This window comes from Numenius arquata, chromosome 2, assembly GCF_964106895.1.
Source record: "Numenius arquata chromosome 2, bNumArq3.hap1.1, whole genome shotgun sequence".
NCBI lineage: Eukaryota > Metazoa > Chordata > Aves > Charadriiformes > Scolopacidae > Numenius > Numenius arquata.
The window spans coordinates 58,507,498-58,525,223 of NC_133577.1; the positions used below are offsets into that span (position 1 = coordinate 58,507,498).

Below are 17,726 nucleotides of genomic sequence, written 5' to 3' on the forward strand. Positions count from 1 at the left end.
ATAGAATCATCCAGGTTGGAAGAGACCCTTGGGATCATCGAGTCCAACCATCTACCCTACACTACAAAGTTCTCCCCTGTATCATATCCCCCAACACCACATCTAAACGGCTCTTAAACACATCCAGGGATGGTGACTCAACCCCCTCCCTGGGCAGCCTGTTCCAATGCCCGACCACTCTTTCTGTGAAAAATTCTTTCCTAATGTTCAGTCTAAACCTACCCTGTTGCAGCTTGAAGCCATTCCCTCTCGTTCTGTCATTAATTACCTGTGAGAAGAGACCAGCACCAACCTCTCTACAGTGTCCTTTCAAGTAGCTGTAGAGAGTGATGAGGTCTCCCCTCAGCCTCCTCTTCCTCAAACTAAACAGTCCCAGCTCCTTCAACCGCTCTTCATAGGATTTGTTTTCCAGGCCCTTCCCCAGCTTCGTTGCCCTCCTCTGCACTCGCTCCAGCACCTCCATATCTCTCTTGGATTGAGGTGCCCAAAACTGGACACGATACTCCAGGTGTGGCCTCACCAGTGCCGAGTACAGGGGCACAATCACCTCCCTACTTCTGCTGGTCACACTATTTCTAATACAAGCCAGGATGCCGTTGGCTTTCTTGGCCACCTGGGCACACTGCCGGCTCATGTTCAGCCGCTTGTCAATTAGAACCCCCAGGTCTCTTTCTTCCAGGCAGCTCCAGCCACACTTCCCCAAGCCTGTAGCAATGCATGGGGTTGTTGTGGCCCAAGTGCAGAACCTGGCACTTGCCCTTGTTGAAACTCATGCCATTGATGTTGGCCCAATGCTCCAATCTATCTAGGTCTCTCTGTAGAGCTTCCGTATCCTCCTGGGAATCAACACTCCTGCTTAGCTTGGTGTCGTCTGCGAACTTGCTGATGATACACCCTATGTCCTTCCCAGGCGTGATCTGTTTTGTTCTCCCTGGGGGCACTTACTTTCCCCTTTCACGTTTGCGGAATTATCACGGTCCACACGCCGTGCCCTCCTCCCCCCCGCCCCCGCCTTGCCTTGGACAGCCTTGTCTCAGGTTTCTCCCTTCTCTCAGGTGATGTGTAGCATAATTTGGGTGGAGACAAGTGCCGTAGTCATGTATGTTTAGCATGATCTCTATAATCTTCATTAGCACATGTAGGAGCGTGCGCTTTCATATGCATTTCACGGATAATGTAGCAAAGGTCACTTATCGGACACAATGGCCTTGAGAACAGAGAATTAGCAAGCTCACCACGCGAGTGGCAGAACTATCTCATCTTCACACGGCAGTCCTCCCACTGCTTTTTGGGCACCAGTCAGCCTTATCAGTTCTTTGAACACCAGGTCTGCATTGTTTATCTCCTTGCAAGTGTTTGAGGCATTCACTGAAGGCTTGGAGGGCCTCCTTCCCCTCGTCTCTCACCGTTTCTTTCAGGGAATTTACAGGCCATTTCTTACACCGCTCAACCCTGAAAGCGCATGAAGTGGCCAAGCCTCTGTGTGCTCCCCAAAGCCTGGAAAGCAGCTGGCTACTAACTCATACAAAACTCTTCCTAGGATTGTAGAATCACAGAATCAATTGTCTGGGTCAGAAGGGACCTTTCAGGTCATCGAGTCCAACCATCAACCTAACACTGACAAAACCATCACTAAACCCTGCCCCTAAGCAGCACGTCTACCCGTATTTTAAATACCTCCAGGGATGGCGATTCCACCAACTCCATGGGCAGCCTGTTCCCATGTTTGATAACCCTTCCGGTGAAGAAATCTTTCCTAATATCCAGTCTAAACCTCCCCTGGTGTAACTTGAGGCCATTTGCTCCTCTCCTGTCGCTTGTTACTTGGGAGAAGAGACCGACCCCCGCTTCTCTACACCCTCCTTTCAGGGAGTTGTGGACGTGGGAGTCCGCAGTGTTTCTCGGTGGGTCTGATAAGGTGTGTCTGGAAATTCTGAACACAAACTGACGGTACCAGCCCAGGCTGAATTTCACTGAATTTTTTTTTACAGTTGGAAGGGACCATATAGATCATCTAGTCCAACTCCCCTGCTGAAGCAGGATTGCTTAGAGAATGGAATTTGCCTTTTATGCAATAGCCAGGGACTAGAGACTGGGCTCTGAAACTGGAGACTGCCTCCGAGATCCTCACCAAGAGGAGTTGAACATGTCTGCCATATTTCAGCCTGCCTGATTACCGCAGAGAGGTACTTTCTACCGCTGCAATCACTGTTGGCATCAGACGATCGCGCTCTGTCTGCTGACTGGGGAGGGCTGAGGGCCGTCCGTGCCTGTGGCACCTTCATCCCATGCGGCAGGTGGTTGGTTCCCAGCGGGAAGCCCAAGCCTGGCATTGCCACAGGCGTGCAAGGCTCCTGCTGCCGCTTCTTCGTTTGTGGGTAGCCTCTCTGCCCGTCTCCCACCCACGGGGCGCTTCAGCGACAACCCCAGCCGGGGCTGGGGTGCCCCATCAACTGCCCACCTCCCACCCGAGGGTATAATCCCCAGACCCCATCACGCCGGTGGGTGTGCGCTGACACAGAGCTGCTGCTGCTTTGGTACAGGTGCTGCTGGCTGGAGCACGCTCTTCTTTTAGGTTTGCTGCACACACACACCCACCCACCCACACACCCCCACCCCCACTCACACCCAGTTTGCTAATTTATCCAAAAAATAGCTTTATAGGATGCAGTTTGACGGGGCGGGCACGGCGATCCCGGCTCCCGACTTGAACTGAGGGCGGGGGATCAGTGGGGCGCGCAGCGCTCCCCTCAGCGCGCCCCGCAGGGAAAGGCGGTGCGGGGGCGGTGCGGGGACGGTGCGGGGAGGGAGGGGAGGAGGGGAGGGAGAGGGCCGGGGGTCTCCGCCGCCGCCCCCGAGCTAGGGGACGATGTCCGCCAGGGCGCGCTGGAGAGCGGGGCGGGCGGCTGGCGGGGGAGAAAGGCAGACACCGGGAGAGTGAGGAGGGGGGGTGTGGGTGGGCGCCGGGGGGCTGCCCGCGGCGGGACCGACCTCCCTCCCTCCCTCCGGCTCGGCCCAAGCGGGGGAGGCCGGGGCGCGGGGCCGCACCGGCGGAGCGGAGCCCAGCTCCGCAGCTCTCCGGCCGCCGTTCCCTGCCCTTCCCCGGCGGCGGGGGCCGGGCTGGAAATTTCCCGGGGCCGTCCGCAGCGCGGCGAAGAGCGAGCGAGAGCGAGCCAGCCAGCCAGCCAGCGAGGGGGCTCGGCGGGAGGCGGAGGGAGGGAGGGAGGGGGGGCGGGCGGGGAGCGGCGGAGCATCGTCTGGCGGGGAAAGCGAGGGACCAAATGACTGTGAGGAAGGGCGGCAGCCGCCACCGCCGAGAGAGGAGCCAGCCGCGGCGCAGCGGCAGCAGCCCCGGCAGGAGACCCGACGCCGGCGGGGCCCGGCTACCCCCTGGCCGGCGGGGCGGCGATGGCGGCGGGCGGCGGGCGGCGGGGGGGCCGCCGGGCTTAGGGCGCGGGCGGCGGCGGGGCTGAGGCGAGCCCCCCCCCCCCCCCCCGGCCGCCGGCGCCGCATGGCAGGGGCCTGATGCCGGAGCCCGCCCCGGCACCGCGGCGGCGCTGCGGGAGGAGGATGGCGGGGCTGGCGTGGAAGTGGCCGCGCACCCGCCTGCCGGTGGGGGCCAGCGCCCTGGGCGTCTTCGTCCTCTGCTGGCTCTACGTCTTCCCCGTCTACCGGCTGCCCGACGAGAAGGAGATCGTGCAGGGGGTGCTGCTGCAGCAGGGCAAGGCGTGGAGGAGGAACCAGACCGCCGTCGCCCTGTTCAGGTAGCGCCTCGCGGGGCCCAAGGGCAGCGGGGGACGGGGAGCCGGGGTCGGGCAGCCGGGGGGCGGGAGCCCAGCCCTCGCCATCCCGCCAAGCCCCAAACTTTATTATTTTCCTCTACTCGACGCTTTTTTTCTTTTTTCTTTCCCCCCCCCCCCCCAGCGGGGGGAGAGGCAGGCAGGGCCCCCAGTGCCCAGCAAAACTTTTTTTTTTGGGTGGCTGTGTTTGCTGCGGGGAGGAGAAGGGGCTCGGCGCGAGGGATGGAGGCTTATTTCTCCTTGCAGGGAAATAAACCCATCTTGGATGCCTTTCCGAGGAGGGCTGAGGTTCCTGAGGCTTGCAGCGTCGCCTCGCACAATAGGATGCTTCTGGCTTCCCGGCTGGCAGCGGCACCGGCAGCCCCTCTGGCTGCTAACAAAGCAAGGGGGCTCGGAGCCTGGCTTCGCTTCTTTCTTGTGGGTGCCTGCCTGCTCCCAGGGGAAGGCTGGGCTCCTAGGATCTCCCTGGGATGCGTACGGGGAGGTCTGTGTGGATGTTCGTTCGTGTCGGCATCTGTCAGCACCCTCACTCCGAGGAACGTTTTGGAAACCCCGCACTGGTCCTTGACTCTCTGCGGTTTATTATAGAAACTACGTGAACAGGCACCTTTTTTTTTTTTTTTTTTTTTTTTCCCTCGTCTTCTCTTTTGATGTGGCTGGGAAATGGCGATAACCCTCGGGGCCCTTTTCACCTTCCCCAGCTGCACAGGAGGAGTGTTGCAGTCAGGGTGCCACATCTGATAGCGGCGGAGAACCGGGTCCCTGCAGCGGGCAGGATTTTTGGAATGACCCCTGGCTTAAAAGCGGGTGCAGTGGAGATCTGCATCCCCTTGAAGATTTCTCACACGCCTGGGTAAAATGCAGACAATTGGAAGAGAGGCCGATTTCCTTCCCTTTTTTGGAGGGAAGCTGGGTTTTCTCCCTTCCTCTTAAGTAGCACATGGAAGATCAGTGAGTGGTAATCAAACTGCCTGCAAAAAGCCCCTCTTTCTTTACTAAATGCCGGAGTGAATCAGATCCAAATTCCAAGGGACTTCTTTTTCTTTCTTTTTTTTTTTTTTTTTTTAATTTAAGTAGTGTATAGCTTTATTTGATGTATTTGTATTTATTTTTTGAATGCAGCTCAACTTGCATTTGTCATGAACTGGAGCTGGCATGGGGTGGCTTAGTATCTTGTCTGCTGGGATAACAGAAACTTTACAGTTCTTCAAAAGCACATTCTTCCTTTAGTCCCTGAAGCTTACAGGAAATACAAGCAACGAGAGGTGATAAGTGGATGCCTGTTAAAATAATCTCATTGGATAGGCCTGAAAGAAGTCTTCCCTTTAATACAGAGTAGCAATAAGGTACTGGTACAATATCATTTCCCTAAAACGCTAACACTAGAAACTAGGTTGATCTCCTTGGATACTGATTCACCTTATTCCTGTTGTGCCACGGATTCCCATTTTTTGGGGGTAGATGAATCCAGATTTTTAAAAAATTACCCTGATAGGTGACATAGGGTTGAGTTTGATGTATTATTTTTCATGTTTGTAAACAAAAATGTTGTTTGAAGATTGATCACACTGCTGCAGCTTCAGTTTAAAAAACAGTTTTTAGACCATTTCCACCACATGGTTTAGTAACAAAAACTGCGTGGCTCGTCAACTATTCCACTTGCCCATATGTTTTTCCGCTCCCTAAGCACAGTGATTCTCTCAGAGATGCTATTGAAGAGAGCCTCTTGCAATAAAAGGAGCTATTGTTTCTTGTCTGTGTCTCTTGATGAGAGCTTTAATGAGCTTTAAATCAATCTGCTTCAAAAAATAAAGTTTTAAGACGAAATGTGCGCTGGAGACACGTAGTAAGTCTGACATAATATAGAAATAATTGTGCCACAAAACTCTATTTTTGCTGTGTAAATTTGCTTCTCTTAATATTGGTAGAATGTTATAAAATTGAAGCCGGTGTCAGGTAAGTTGCTGTATGTTGTGAGGTGATAAACAGTGTCCTGCTCTGCTGCAGTCCTGCTGTCTCTAGGCAAGAGCACTGTAGAACCTCCAAGTTTCAGTGTCTACTGGAAGCTGCTTATGATGCAAGTCTCTATTTTAATTGGGGAGGAGGTACAGAGCTCCACAGAAATCCTGCGTGCAGACTTTGAAGCAATACAGCTTTCCATAATAGCCTAATATTAAGTGAGTTTTAATACATTATTAATAGATTATTTTTTAAGAATGACATTAGTTGCCATTCTCCCTAGCCCTCCTGCCACATTCTGGTTACCAAACAATTTTTGTTTTACTCGGTTTTTAAGAATGAATTTGAATTGATCTGTGCTAAAAATTACTACTTTGTATAATACGGTGGCATTTGTACAGGTATTTGAATTAGCCAGGTTCTTGCTACGCAGAGAAAACATCTGATGGTTTTGTAGCTTTCTCCTCCTATAAACTCACCGGACTCCTATTGTTGAAGTAGGTTATTGTGCCTGAGCAATTAATTTGATCGAAACAACATACTTTTCAAACCTCAGAAGTGCTATTACCCCTTTTGCCTTCTGTACCCGGATCAAAGACAACGTAACCCCAGTAAGCGACTTAGCAAGGTCAACGAAAGCCTCTGGGGTGACTTGGGTTGAACCCTGGCAGCTGAGTGCCGGTAACTCCTCAGTCTCCTTCCTTCTCCTACTCATTCCTCCTCCTCTCTGTACAGACAGAAACATCCTGCAAAGAGCCCACTCACGTAAACTCTTGCTTGTTCAAGAACCCAGACTGTCCCGGTGCTTGTGGGATGAGGGTTTTGTATTTGAATATGGATTTGCAGAATCCGTTTTCAAATACAAATAGCCACAGATTGCTGCTTTTGAGGTGTGTGGTGCCTTACTGCAGCTGTGAGTAAGGACAGTTTGTGGGAGTGAAAAAATGAGCAGGATTAAGCCTTTGACTCGGGTATGAGTCTGTGTTTAAAGCCTGCGCTCAGCCTTGACTCTGCACGCTCTGCTTCCGTGAGTAATCCTGGCACGATGAGCGTGCTGAGCCCCGCTGCCAGCAGTGCAGTGGGTGTCTCTGCAAGAACTGCCTGAGTTCTTAGGTGGAAGGACAGATCCTGAAAAATCCTGACGATACTATTGAGGTTACTAAAAGAGCTCTTGGTCCAAATCCTGACCTCAGTTGATTGTAGCTTCCTTTAAGGTTGTCAAATTCTGGGCATTCGGAGTTGAGCCCAGCCTACTAGCAAGGTATTGCTATTAGCATCCTTTAAATTTCGAGACACTAGTGGCTAAGGGTAGTCAAACTCTGTGCTGTGGAAACATCTCCTCTCTGACAAATGCTGAATAATAGTCTGTCAGTCAGATGGTGAACTGCTTGATCTTGAACTACAAAGTGGTCAGGATAGGAATGTGACTCATTAGAGTCGCTAATGGCTAACGTGTCTAATTTACCTGCGATGTAATGGCTTGTCATCCTCTGAGGTGGTTAATGTTATTGCACCCTAATTGTTTTTGCAGATTGTGTAGGTTTTTTTAAGGGCCTAGTGCTGCTTAAATTATTTAGGCAGAAATGTTGTTAATTGCTGGTTGTTATTAGTGAAATAAATGATATACAATAATACCTTTAGGATGATTTTTTTTAAAATGATTGCAGTTGATTAAAGGCAGAGCTGGATCTTTTCTCTGCCTTACAAGCTTCATACAACCGCAAATCCCAAGCTCTGTGTCTTTACCTGGCACTTGTGCTTCATTTGTTTCCCAGGGTGGACCCTCCTCTGGGATTCATGAGTATGCTTGGGGGGGGGCAGTGAGCTTTTGTCTTTGAGGACTCCCACCAAAGGGGTTTGATGGCGATTAGTGACTTAGGTTAGAGGTTCTTTAGGAAGAGATGGGACAATCTCGTCTGCAAGGCAGCAGAAAGGCTACCCTTGAGATTCAGATTGTGTTCTTGCTTCTGCTGCAGCAGTTTTGTATGATGTTGAGAGGTCACCCAGGGTTTACTGTAGGGGTGGCTTGGTTGAACTGGTGGTGCACGTCTCCTGTGAACTTGCGGTTTGTGACCTGCTTCCAGTCCAAAGCATCTGCTACAATTTGCTCTTTGCTCCCCTGTGCTGTTCCCTCCGTCTGTAGAGCCAAACCGGCAATGCTTATCTTGGCAGGTGGCTTCTCCGCTCCTTTTTAGTCAGGTTTGGCCTCTTGTCCAGGGACAGAGAGGAGAAGGTACTGGCCTGAAATCAAACAACGGGGTCAGTGACTGAACTGGACAGAGTATCCAGATGTGGTCGACTTCGGTGCTTGCGATGTCGACGTGGACAGATTGCATGAAGCCTCTTCTACTGTTAGGTTTCTTGTGCCTGCAAAAATAATGCTCTGTCACCAATATGTGCCGTGCCAGAGGGGGTCTTCCCATGGTAACCTTCTCTGCCAGCTGTTAATGTCTGTACCCAGAGTGCAATCACAACAGGCACCGAAGAACATCCCCTCATGCAAATCATTTTTAATTCTGGATAGTATTAGCACAGAACTAGAATTTCAGGTCACTTCCCGTCTGGGTAAGACAAATGCTATTGCCAAGTCAGCGAGAATATCTTTATTTCAGATGGCTTTTTTCCCTTCTCTTTTGATGTAAGCATTGCAGATTACGTTAAGTGTTGCGATCCTTACTGGGATACTTCGAGGCAAATCTGAGATGAAACCTCCTATCGCTCAGGTTGACTAGATAAGAGTTTTGCCCTGCTTAAACAGCTGTGTCAGATACTGAATTATTCCTACTTCTTTCACTGACACATGTGAGGAGTGGAGTTAGGATTAGAGCTGGGAGATGCTGGATTAGATTAGTTCTACCTCTGTGGCCCATGAAGCCCTGCCCTGAAACCATCGGATACACTTAAAGGTTGTGCGTTGGCAGTGGCCAAATCCAGCTCGTTTTGCTCTCCTGAGTAGGTGTAACTACTGCCTGGCTGTGTTTTAAACTCAGGTTTTAACATTTTGAATTACTTTTTTCAGTTGTTTTTGCTTCATTGGTGATAATTGGATATTTGTCATGTGTAGTTTCTTGGTGTCTCCAGCTGAGACGGGAAGTTGTTTTGATGAAGAGGTACAATTTGAAGAGCAGGTTAAAAGTGAGAGGAAATAAATGTTCTTATTCCATTGTATTATTTGGAGGTTGTGATGAAGAAAGCAAGCCACAGATAGATCTGGCTCCATATCTTCAAGGTCTTTAGGTGTCTTTGAATACCTAAATTACATGAAAACAATGAGAATTAGTTATCTGAGTTAGCTCATGACATCTTTGCAGATGAGGGCTTTGCCAGCAAGATAGGAATTGATTTAAATTCCTGAGTTCCACCTCATGGTATCCGTTTCCCTTGCCCCTAAGTAGCATTTTCTTACAGACTTTGATTCCACCTCCCTCATGAAACAGACAGTTGAGAGACCTGTTTCTAGTATCTGCAAAGTTTTTGATTGCTGCTTTACTTCGAATTTGTAAAAACTCCAGTGCTGCCAGCACTTACAGTAGGGTGTAGCCAACTCCCTGAGGCTCTTTTCCTGTTAACTGGGAGCATCCAGAGGCCCAGAGCCAGGCACTGGGGAACAGCAGGAACAGAGACTTTATTGGAATTTGCATTACCCAAGTAGGGCCCTGAAAGTCTGGTATGTATATACACAGACACCGCTGGATGTATATATTTTCACATCTGTGCTTTCCCTTTTTCTGCCTTATAGTGGACGGAATGGGCACTGAATCATCCATACAATGTAGTAACTGGTGATTTATTCTTCTACTTGTAATTTTCATCTTCACAGCAGCCAAGAGCGTTGCTCCCATTTGATGTGTGTTCAATAATATACATAAGAAGACCTATTTCTGAGGCTAGTTCCTACTAGGTAAACGCATGGAAAATGAATTGTCTTTTGGCCTTTAGAATTTATCCTCCCACAGTGAGGATGAACCCCACTGAACAGAGGAGGCTGTTTGGACTGCAGTCTTCTGTTGTTCCAGTTTTCTAAGAACCAAAAAATACTTAATTTTAAATTTTTGTATATATATTGATCTTTTTCTATATGCTGCATGTGGTTCCCAAAATGCAAGAAAATTGCTCCTAATGTTAAATAATTTTAATGTAGCTGCATGCAGTTAAATTCGTACTGAAGCGCATTAATCCATATTATGTAGTATTTGCAAGCCTCAGTGGAGATTGAGGTGTTGCTGCCCCACAGTTTTCACATAGAGAAGACCAGAGACAATTCTTCTCCCAGGTCATGGAATCCAAACTGATTAGGTAAACAGAGGGTGGGATGGGACATGGCACTGATAAGTCACTTGATCCTAGCAAAGTCTTTGTCTGTAAAGTAATTTTACTCCGAGATTCATGAAGAAGCTGTGCCTGTTGCCTTGACCTTAGCGGTATTTCAAATTTTTAACAAGGTGAATTATGCTGTGGAGAACAACATCCTGGCTTTCGGATTCTGGAGGTCACTTTCTCACTGCTCTGTTCAGGAAAAAGGTGAAGGCTGTGAAATTAGATTGTTATAAAACATTTTCTGGCCAGCAGAGCCGTGGGGTTTTTTGTTGTAGCATTAAATCAACAGATGATTGAATTATTTCAACTTCTCCTATTCCATCTGCCTTGAAAATGCCCTCCTGAATTACTTGGTTTAGAGATTCTCTTTTCAAGTGGAGCTGTGGCTACAATGAGGCTACAACGCTGGGATCCTGGGCTGCGTAGGGAAGAGTGTGGCCAGTAGGTGGAGGGAGGTCATTCTCCCCCTCTGCTCTGCACTGGTGAGGCCACAACTGGAATACTGCGTCCAGTTCTGGGCTCCCCAGTTCAAGAGAGACAGGGAACTACTGGAGAGAGTCCAGCGTAGGGCAACTAAGATGATTAAGGGATTGGAGCATCTCCCTGATGAGGAAAGGCTGAGAGAGCTGGGACTCTTTAGCCTGGAGAAGAGAAGGCTGAGGGGAGACCTTATCTATGTTTACAAGTACCTAAAGGGTGGGTTGGAGGATGATGGAGCCACTCTTTTCAGTGGTTCCCAGCGATAGGACGAGGGGGCAACGGGCACAAGCTGGAACATGGGAAGTTCCGTTCAAAGATGAGGAGAAACTTCTTTCCGGTGAGGGTGCCAGAGCCCTGGAACAGGCTGCCCAGGGAGGTGGTGGAGTCCCCTTCTTTGGAGATCTTCAAGCCCCGCCTGGATGCAGCCCTGAGTGATGTGCTCTGGGCAACCCTGCTTTAGCAGGGGAGTTGGACTAGATGATCTTTATGGTCCCTTCCAACTCTGACAATTCCCTGATTCTGTGAAATAGCTGAATAGAAATGGTTAACTTCTTAAATCTTCCATGTTTGCTGTAAGCATCATGTAATTTCCTGAACAACCATTTTTTTTTATATTTTTTTCTTCCCCCTTCCCCCCACCCCTCCATCTCTTCTTCAGTCTATTTCCATTCTTAACCTGCTTGACATCCTCCTCGGCTCTCAGGGGATCCCCAGGCTCTTTAGATGGCTCCTTTTATGATTATCCAATCAGCATCCATAGCAGTGACGTAAAGGACTCGTGTGAAACTATTTACTCCTTTATCTCCCTCCCCTACTGAGTTGCCAGTCACCTTCTTCAGAGCCCTGCAGCTCCCACTGATGCTCAGGGCATCTGTTGTTTTTCATCCTTGACATGCCAATAGTCGGCGATCAGGCTTTCCAGGTAAACCGAAGACTTTGCCTTAATGTAGTAGCAAGGTGTAAAGTCTCTACTTATCAGGTCTGCTCTGCTCTGAGGATGCCCAGCCAGCTTTAATTTAAAAGCTGCTATGTAGCTCGCCTATATTTTAAGGAGCGCTAGAAAAACAAATCAGCTGTTTTGCATGCTTTCCTGTGGGAAAACTTGCTCTCCCTATTTCTGGAATGCCTGGAGTGGCCATTGCTGTAATAGAGGAGTAACAGCTTTGTATTTCTTATCAAAGATGAAAGACAAACAAACAAAGTATTTTTTTTTTTTTTCCCCCCAGTGAAGAGATTTTATGTTTTCCTATGTACTCTGTCTTGGCCAAATGTCAGCTCTGGCAATGCTATTTTGTCTACAGCAATGTTTGGAGTTTCTATTGTATACAGTGTTCCACTCCTGCTGTCGGTCCCGCAGTACAGTATGTCCCAGCGCAGGGTGATGAAGTATCTCCCACTCTAGGTAGTACTCAGAAGTGCCACAAGAGTTGAGAACCAGCCCAAAAAGCACTCAAATATGCAATGAGGGGCTGATGCTGAATCCAAGGCTCACTGATGCATCCCTCTCTCAGTGAAAGTCGATAAGACGTAGGCTTAATGGCAAATGGGATGACGACTCTCAAGTTACTCAGCTGTGTTTGAATCTTTTTACTTTTGACTGCCAAGGGAAGCTTGATTCTGGTTCCCCAGGTACTTTTATACAGCGAAGGAAATAAAGTTATAAAGGAAGTTAAGGAAATGGTGTCTCCAGGCCATGGTTGTCTCTTGTAACTGAACTTCAGGTCTTGGTCACCACTGAAGTCAGTAGAGAGTCCTGTGAATAATTACAGTCTTTAAAGAAATTATCATTTATATGGTGCCATAAGCTTGCAAAGAGACATGCCATGCTCTGAAGTATGTTCAGCCCAAGAATGTGTGTAGTGAGATTTACCCCGGCTATGCGGATTAGGAATTTTGATTAATGGAGTGGACTTTCTCTCTGATAGTACAATTTTTAATGCGAAGAAATACCTGGGCTGTTCGCTAGTGGCAGGCCGCCTGAGCATGCGCTGGAAGAATGATCGAAATACTTGTGCTGAGGGTTTGGTGGGTACTGGTCCTTCTTGCTACTGGTACCTGGAGGTACTAGCTTACTACCTGTAAAGTGCTTAATGCTTTTGTGTGAATCTTTGTCTTCTTTCCGTGGCTTCCACTGAAGCATTCATCTATTTAAAAGGGAACAGAATAGGTCTTTATTCCATATGTAGTATTCACTTGAGAAGTCATAGAATCATCTAGGGTGGAAGGGACCTTCAGGATCATCTAGTCCAACCATCGACCTAACTGACAAAAAAACCCCATCACTAAACCGTGTCCCCCAGCACCATGTCAACTCATCTTTTGAACACCTCCAGGGATGGTGCCTCAACCACTTCCCTGGGCAGCCCATTCCAAGGCTTGATAACCCTTTCCGTGTAAAATTTCTTCCTAATATCCAATCTGAACCTCCCCTGGGGCAACTTGAGGCCATTTCCTCTTGTCCCATCGCCTGTTCCTTGGGAGAAGAGACCGACCCCCCCTGGCTACACCCTCCTTTCAGGGAGCTGTAGAGAGCGAGAAGGTCTCCCCTCAGCCTCCTTTTCTCCAGGCTGAACACCCCCAGCTCCCTCAGCCTCTCCTCATAAGACTTGTGCTCCAGACCCCTCACCAGCTCCGTTGCCCTTCTCTGGACCCGCTCCAGCCCCTCAATGTCTGTTTTGTGGGAAGGGGCCCAAAACTGGACACAGCCCTCGAGGTGGGGCCTCACCAGTTCCCAGTACAGGGGGACGATCACCTCCCAAGTCCTACTCCCCACGCTGTTCCTGAGACAGGCCAGGATGGTGTTGGCCTCCTTGGCCACCTGGGCACACTGCTGGCTCATGTAAATGAATCCCTGTTCCTGGATAATAACTTAGAGTTTTGCTTAGTTTTCCCTAATGAGTCGCAATGTTAGCAATGCTTCCATGGTCTTCTTTTTTATAAATGTCAATAAACTTAATTACCGATGGGTAAATACTTTAATTACATCTCACACTTTTACATTTGTCTCAAGTCCTCACCAGTATTTAAATGATGGTATGTTACCATTTGTAATGGGTTGTATGCTTTGTCTGGCTCAGTGTTTAAAAGCACGCATGTGGAATCAGACACATGCCTTTGTGGGGAAAAACACAGGAAAGGATTAACTAGAGCCTAAGATGAATAGTGAAGCCAAAGAATGAATCTTCAGCTGCTGATGAAATTCTCTACTTTTGACCACACTTTTTATTCTTCAAACTAAGTGACTGCTTGCTTTAACCATTGTTCTCCTTTACCTGTTTTTTGTTCCCTGTTCTTTCCATTTATCTCTGTCAAAGTCCCATCTGGGGAGAAAAAACTTAGCCCTTGTAGAGCTTGTGTGCTGTTTGCTGCCGTGGCCCTGCTCCGCTGCCTGGTACGTGCATTTTCCTCCCTCGCGGATCTGCCTGCAGTGTTCAGTCTCTGTCACCTCTCACTGAGCAACGCTGCCGGTCAGCAGTGCACCCCTCGGCTTCATGCCATCACGTTGCTTTCGCTGGCAGCCCCCAGACAGCGGCGTTCCCTGATGCCTGGTGTGGTACCTCCCCTGGCGTTGTGCTGTGGGCCCTACAGCGTTGCCCCGTGTCTCAGACCCGCTCGCCCCACAGCACAGGGGCGATTCGGTCCCCTACACACGTGGTGGCACCTTCATGGCATCCTCAGGTGCTCCTCGAGACTTCTGCTGCAGTTGTAGGAGTCGGAGGGTGAGATGGTGAGAGCTGTTTGTGCGGAAGGGGAGGAAACTAGGACATGAGGGCAGGCAAGGAGGTAAAGAAGAGAAAAGAGGTATAAGGCTAGCTGGGGAGTTGAGCATGCGTATTTATTACTCTTTCTTCTTGCAGCATCTTTTCGGTTGGTCTTCACGTTCTCTCATGGTGAACCTGACCTGTGGGAATCATTGACTTAGCATGTGTTCAGTCCCGGGGTCGTGTGAAAGCTTGGTGGGAGCAAGAAAGCTGGGAGCCCCGGGAAAGGTGGGAGCTGCGAGATCTGTGGGCTCTGTCACTGAACTGCAGCAGTAGGCATCCCTAAGTAGCTGGAAGTGTAGCGTTTGGGTCGTAATCTTTAGATTACCCGTGCTTCCTTATGGGTGATTTTACTGTCCATCCACTCAGACAACATTAGATTCTTATCCAGAGCAAGGTTCAGACTCTTTGTAGTCTCCTGCATTGTGCCATTTACTACTTAATGGCAATGTAAAAGGCATGAGAAGACATCCATATAAGGTGTGACCTTAACGTGAGATAGAAAGGGAATGCAATATTCATGAGGCATATATTCATACCCTTTGTCATGGTTTTGACCAGATTAACCAATCAGAGCGACAGATGGCCCCCCCCCCCCCCCCCCCCCCCAAGGAAAAGAGAGGAGAGGAAGAGATAAAAGAGATTTATGAGTTTAGAAAAAACTAAACTACTTTAATGAAAATATTAATAAATAATGAAATAATAAATAATAAAAAAAAAAGAAAGAAAAAAAATATACAATATATACAAAACCTTATCAAGCTCCCAGGGTGATGATCACGTCACCGGCAGGCACAGGGGAAAAGTCCCAGGCTGGACTCGGTGATGGACAGGAGCTGGATTCCGGATCTGGAGTCAGGATTGCTCGGATCGGGATCAAAGGCAGACGAACAGACAGGGTCCCCCTCAGATGTCGGCCATTGAAGGAAGAGAGATGACCTCAGCTTTTATACTGAGCATGATGCAGATGGGATGGAATACCCTGTTGGTCAGTTTTGGGTCACCTCTCCTGTCTGCTCCTCTCTACAGGTGTGACCCCTCTACACTTTTCCGCTTCCGACCCTCCAACGGGGCAAATAACAAATTTACCTGCCCTTGGTTGTTATAGCAATAAGTATAAGCAAGGGCCTCTCTGCACACCATTCCTTGGTATTATCAGGTCTTATCACTATGAGAGCGAGCAGTTTCTGAACAATATGCTGTTAATTTCAGAGTTTAGTTAGTTAGAAGAGGCCCAGCTAAAAAGGAAAAATTACTGAACAGAAAATTAGTTCTGTTTTACCTCAAACCAGGACACTCTTGCTTCCTTATGGGTGATTTTACTGTCCGTCCACTCAGACAACATTAGATTCTTATCCAGAGCAAGGTTCAGACTCTTTGTAGTCTCCTGCATTGTGCCATTTACTACTTAATGGCAATGTAAAAGGCATGAGAAGACATCCATATAAGGTGTGACCTTAACGTGAGATAGAAAGGGAATGCAATATTCATGAGGCAACAGTGGAGGAGTGCTTTTGGATCAGACAAGAATGGGAATGATGGGGAGAAGACTCTTACTACGTAGCTCACTTTGGAGGTGGATTGTAGCAGTGCTTGCAAAACCATGTGCAGGACTCCTTGCCTTTCCTGGCCTCCCTCAGGTTGCTGCTCCAGGAGGGCAAACAGCAGCGGAGCAACGCGTGCAGTTGTTAACCCTGAAAACAAGCGAGCAGGGAGCAGGCACAAAGGGCTGTGAAGCGGGCAAAGTGTTGGCTTGTTTCTTTCCACAGCCTTTAAGCACAGGAACGGGTGAGAGCGGTGAGGTGGTGCAGCTCTGAAGCATGGAGGATGCTGTATTTATGTAGGATTCTTTGCGATGCATGCTACTGCCTGACGTGGGTTAAGACGTTCCAAATTTTTTTCCAAATATTTACTGGAAGTCAGGAGTCTAGTGTAGTATGTGTGTGTGTTTTTGATGGATGTGACGAGGATAGCGGTTTCTGGATTATGTGAGTGAACTACCAAGATGCCTGGAGTTCATGCTAATGCTTGAGTAAGACTGCGTGGGCAAATACAGAGCTAAGGAGCTTGCATCAGTGGAAAGCTGTATGTTTCTGGGTGATCCAGACGTTTCTGCAGAGCAACGACATTTCCAGAAAAGTCAAAACCAAAGAAAGTTTAAAAAGGGAGGTGAACAAGTAGGGAGAATCTTCAATGAAAGTAAGTTGTATCTTGGGCATGAAAAAGAGGGGAAAAATGCTTTTCTGGCAAGGAGGGAAAAAAAAACCTTTGCGAAAGGGTCTGTGAGGCGCACAGAATGATTATGGGCCATGCTGGAGCAGTTGATTACAACCCATTTTGAGTGAAAAATACCTTTGAAAGAAATATGTTCTGGATTTATTTATTTTTACTGCTTTTTACTAGACCTCTAATTTTTATGATACTGATTAAGAAATACTGATAGGATGAGAAACTTAAGTCTGTCTGCATGTGCCTGTCCCACACTTCTGAAGAGTTATCTGTAAACCAACTCAGCTGTGAGCTCTCAGGAAGTTTATACTTCAGCCACAGCTAATCCTTGGTTCTTGGAGAGGAGTTTAAAATTTATCACTGTGAGGGTCTTAATTGAGGAGTATTAGGAGACCTTTTGCCAAGGGCCATGACCCCCTCCCCTGACTGTTTTTAGGCTCTGAAGCTCTCAGTTTCAGCAGTCCAGGCGATGTCCACCTGAGAAGTTTCACCTGACTTGGTGATGGTTACTCCTCTCCCAGAGCAGAGCAGGAGTAGATGCTGAACTTTGTGTGCTTGCCGTTAAGGACAGTTAATATGACTTGGGGAATGCCACAAAGTCTGCTGTTGCCCACCCTTGTAAAAGTTGTGCTAGCTCCTGCAGTCAAGTGAATGTGTGATAGTCTTGATTTCATGGAATAAAAATGAAGAAGGGATTTTTTCAGTCCTCATAGCTAAAGTGAAGGGATTGAAAACATGAATGGCAGCTTGTGCCCCAAAAGGCAAATAAAGATCCATTGTGGGTTGTTGTTTTTCAGATGCCTAATTTCTGTGCCTTAATCATAATTTTAGGGGCCTGACTCATGATTTTTAAATGTTAGGGATTGCTGTAGTGAGAATTACATATCAGCCTATAATTAGATGCATTTTTTTTTTTTAACTAAGGAACTGCAACAGTGAAGGGAATAGGAGAAACAAAACCAATCTGGGCATTCCCTTATAGGTCATACTATTAATTGAACATTTTGGCTTGGCACCCAGCAAGCATCTAGCACAAACACGCTTGCTGAGCCTTATGGACAAATGCTGAACATCTCCAGGGTTTAGTGTGCCCAGTTGGATGAAGCAGTAAAAATGCACATGAGATATTTATTCTTTCTATCCCACTCTGGTCATTGCCTTTAAATGTTTAAGCATATCC

General features: G+C 48.2%; 1 protein-coding gene across 1 annotated transcript in view; it reads left to right on the plus strand.

Moving 5' to 3' along the window:
* Positions 1-3,525: 3,525 nt before the first annotated feature.
* The window catches only part of ST8SIA1 (ST8 alpha-N-acetyl-neuraminide alpha-2,8-sialyltransferase 1), a 139,358-nt gene continuing 125,157 nt past the window's right edge, over positions 3,526-17,726 (plus strand). Inside the window, exon 1 of the mRNA XM_074168830.1 lies at positions 3,526-3,764. Within this exon, the coding sequence (XP_074024931.1) occupies positions 3,526-3,764 (239 nt within the window). The remainder of the gene's footprint in view (positions 3,765-17,726) is intronic.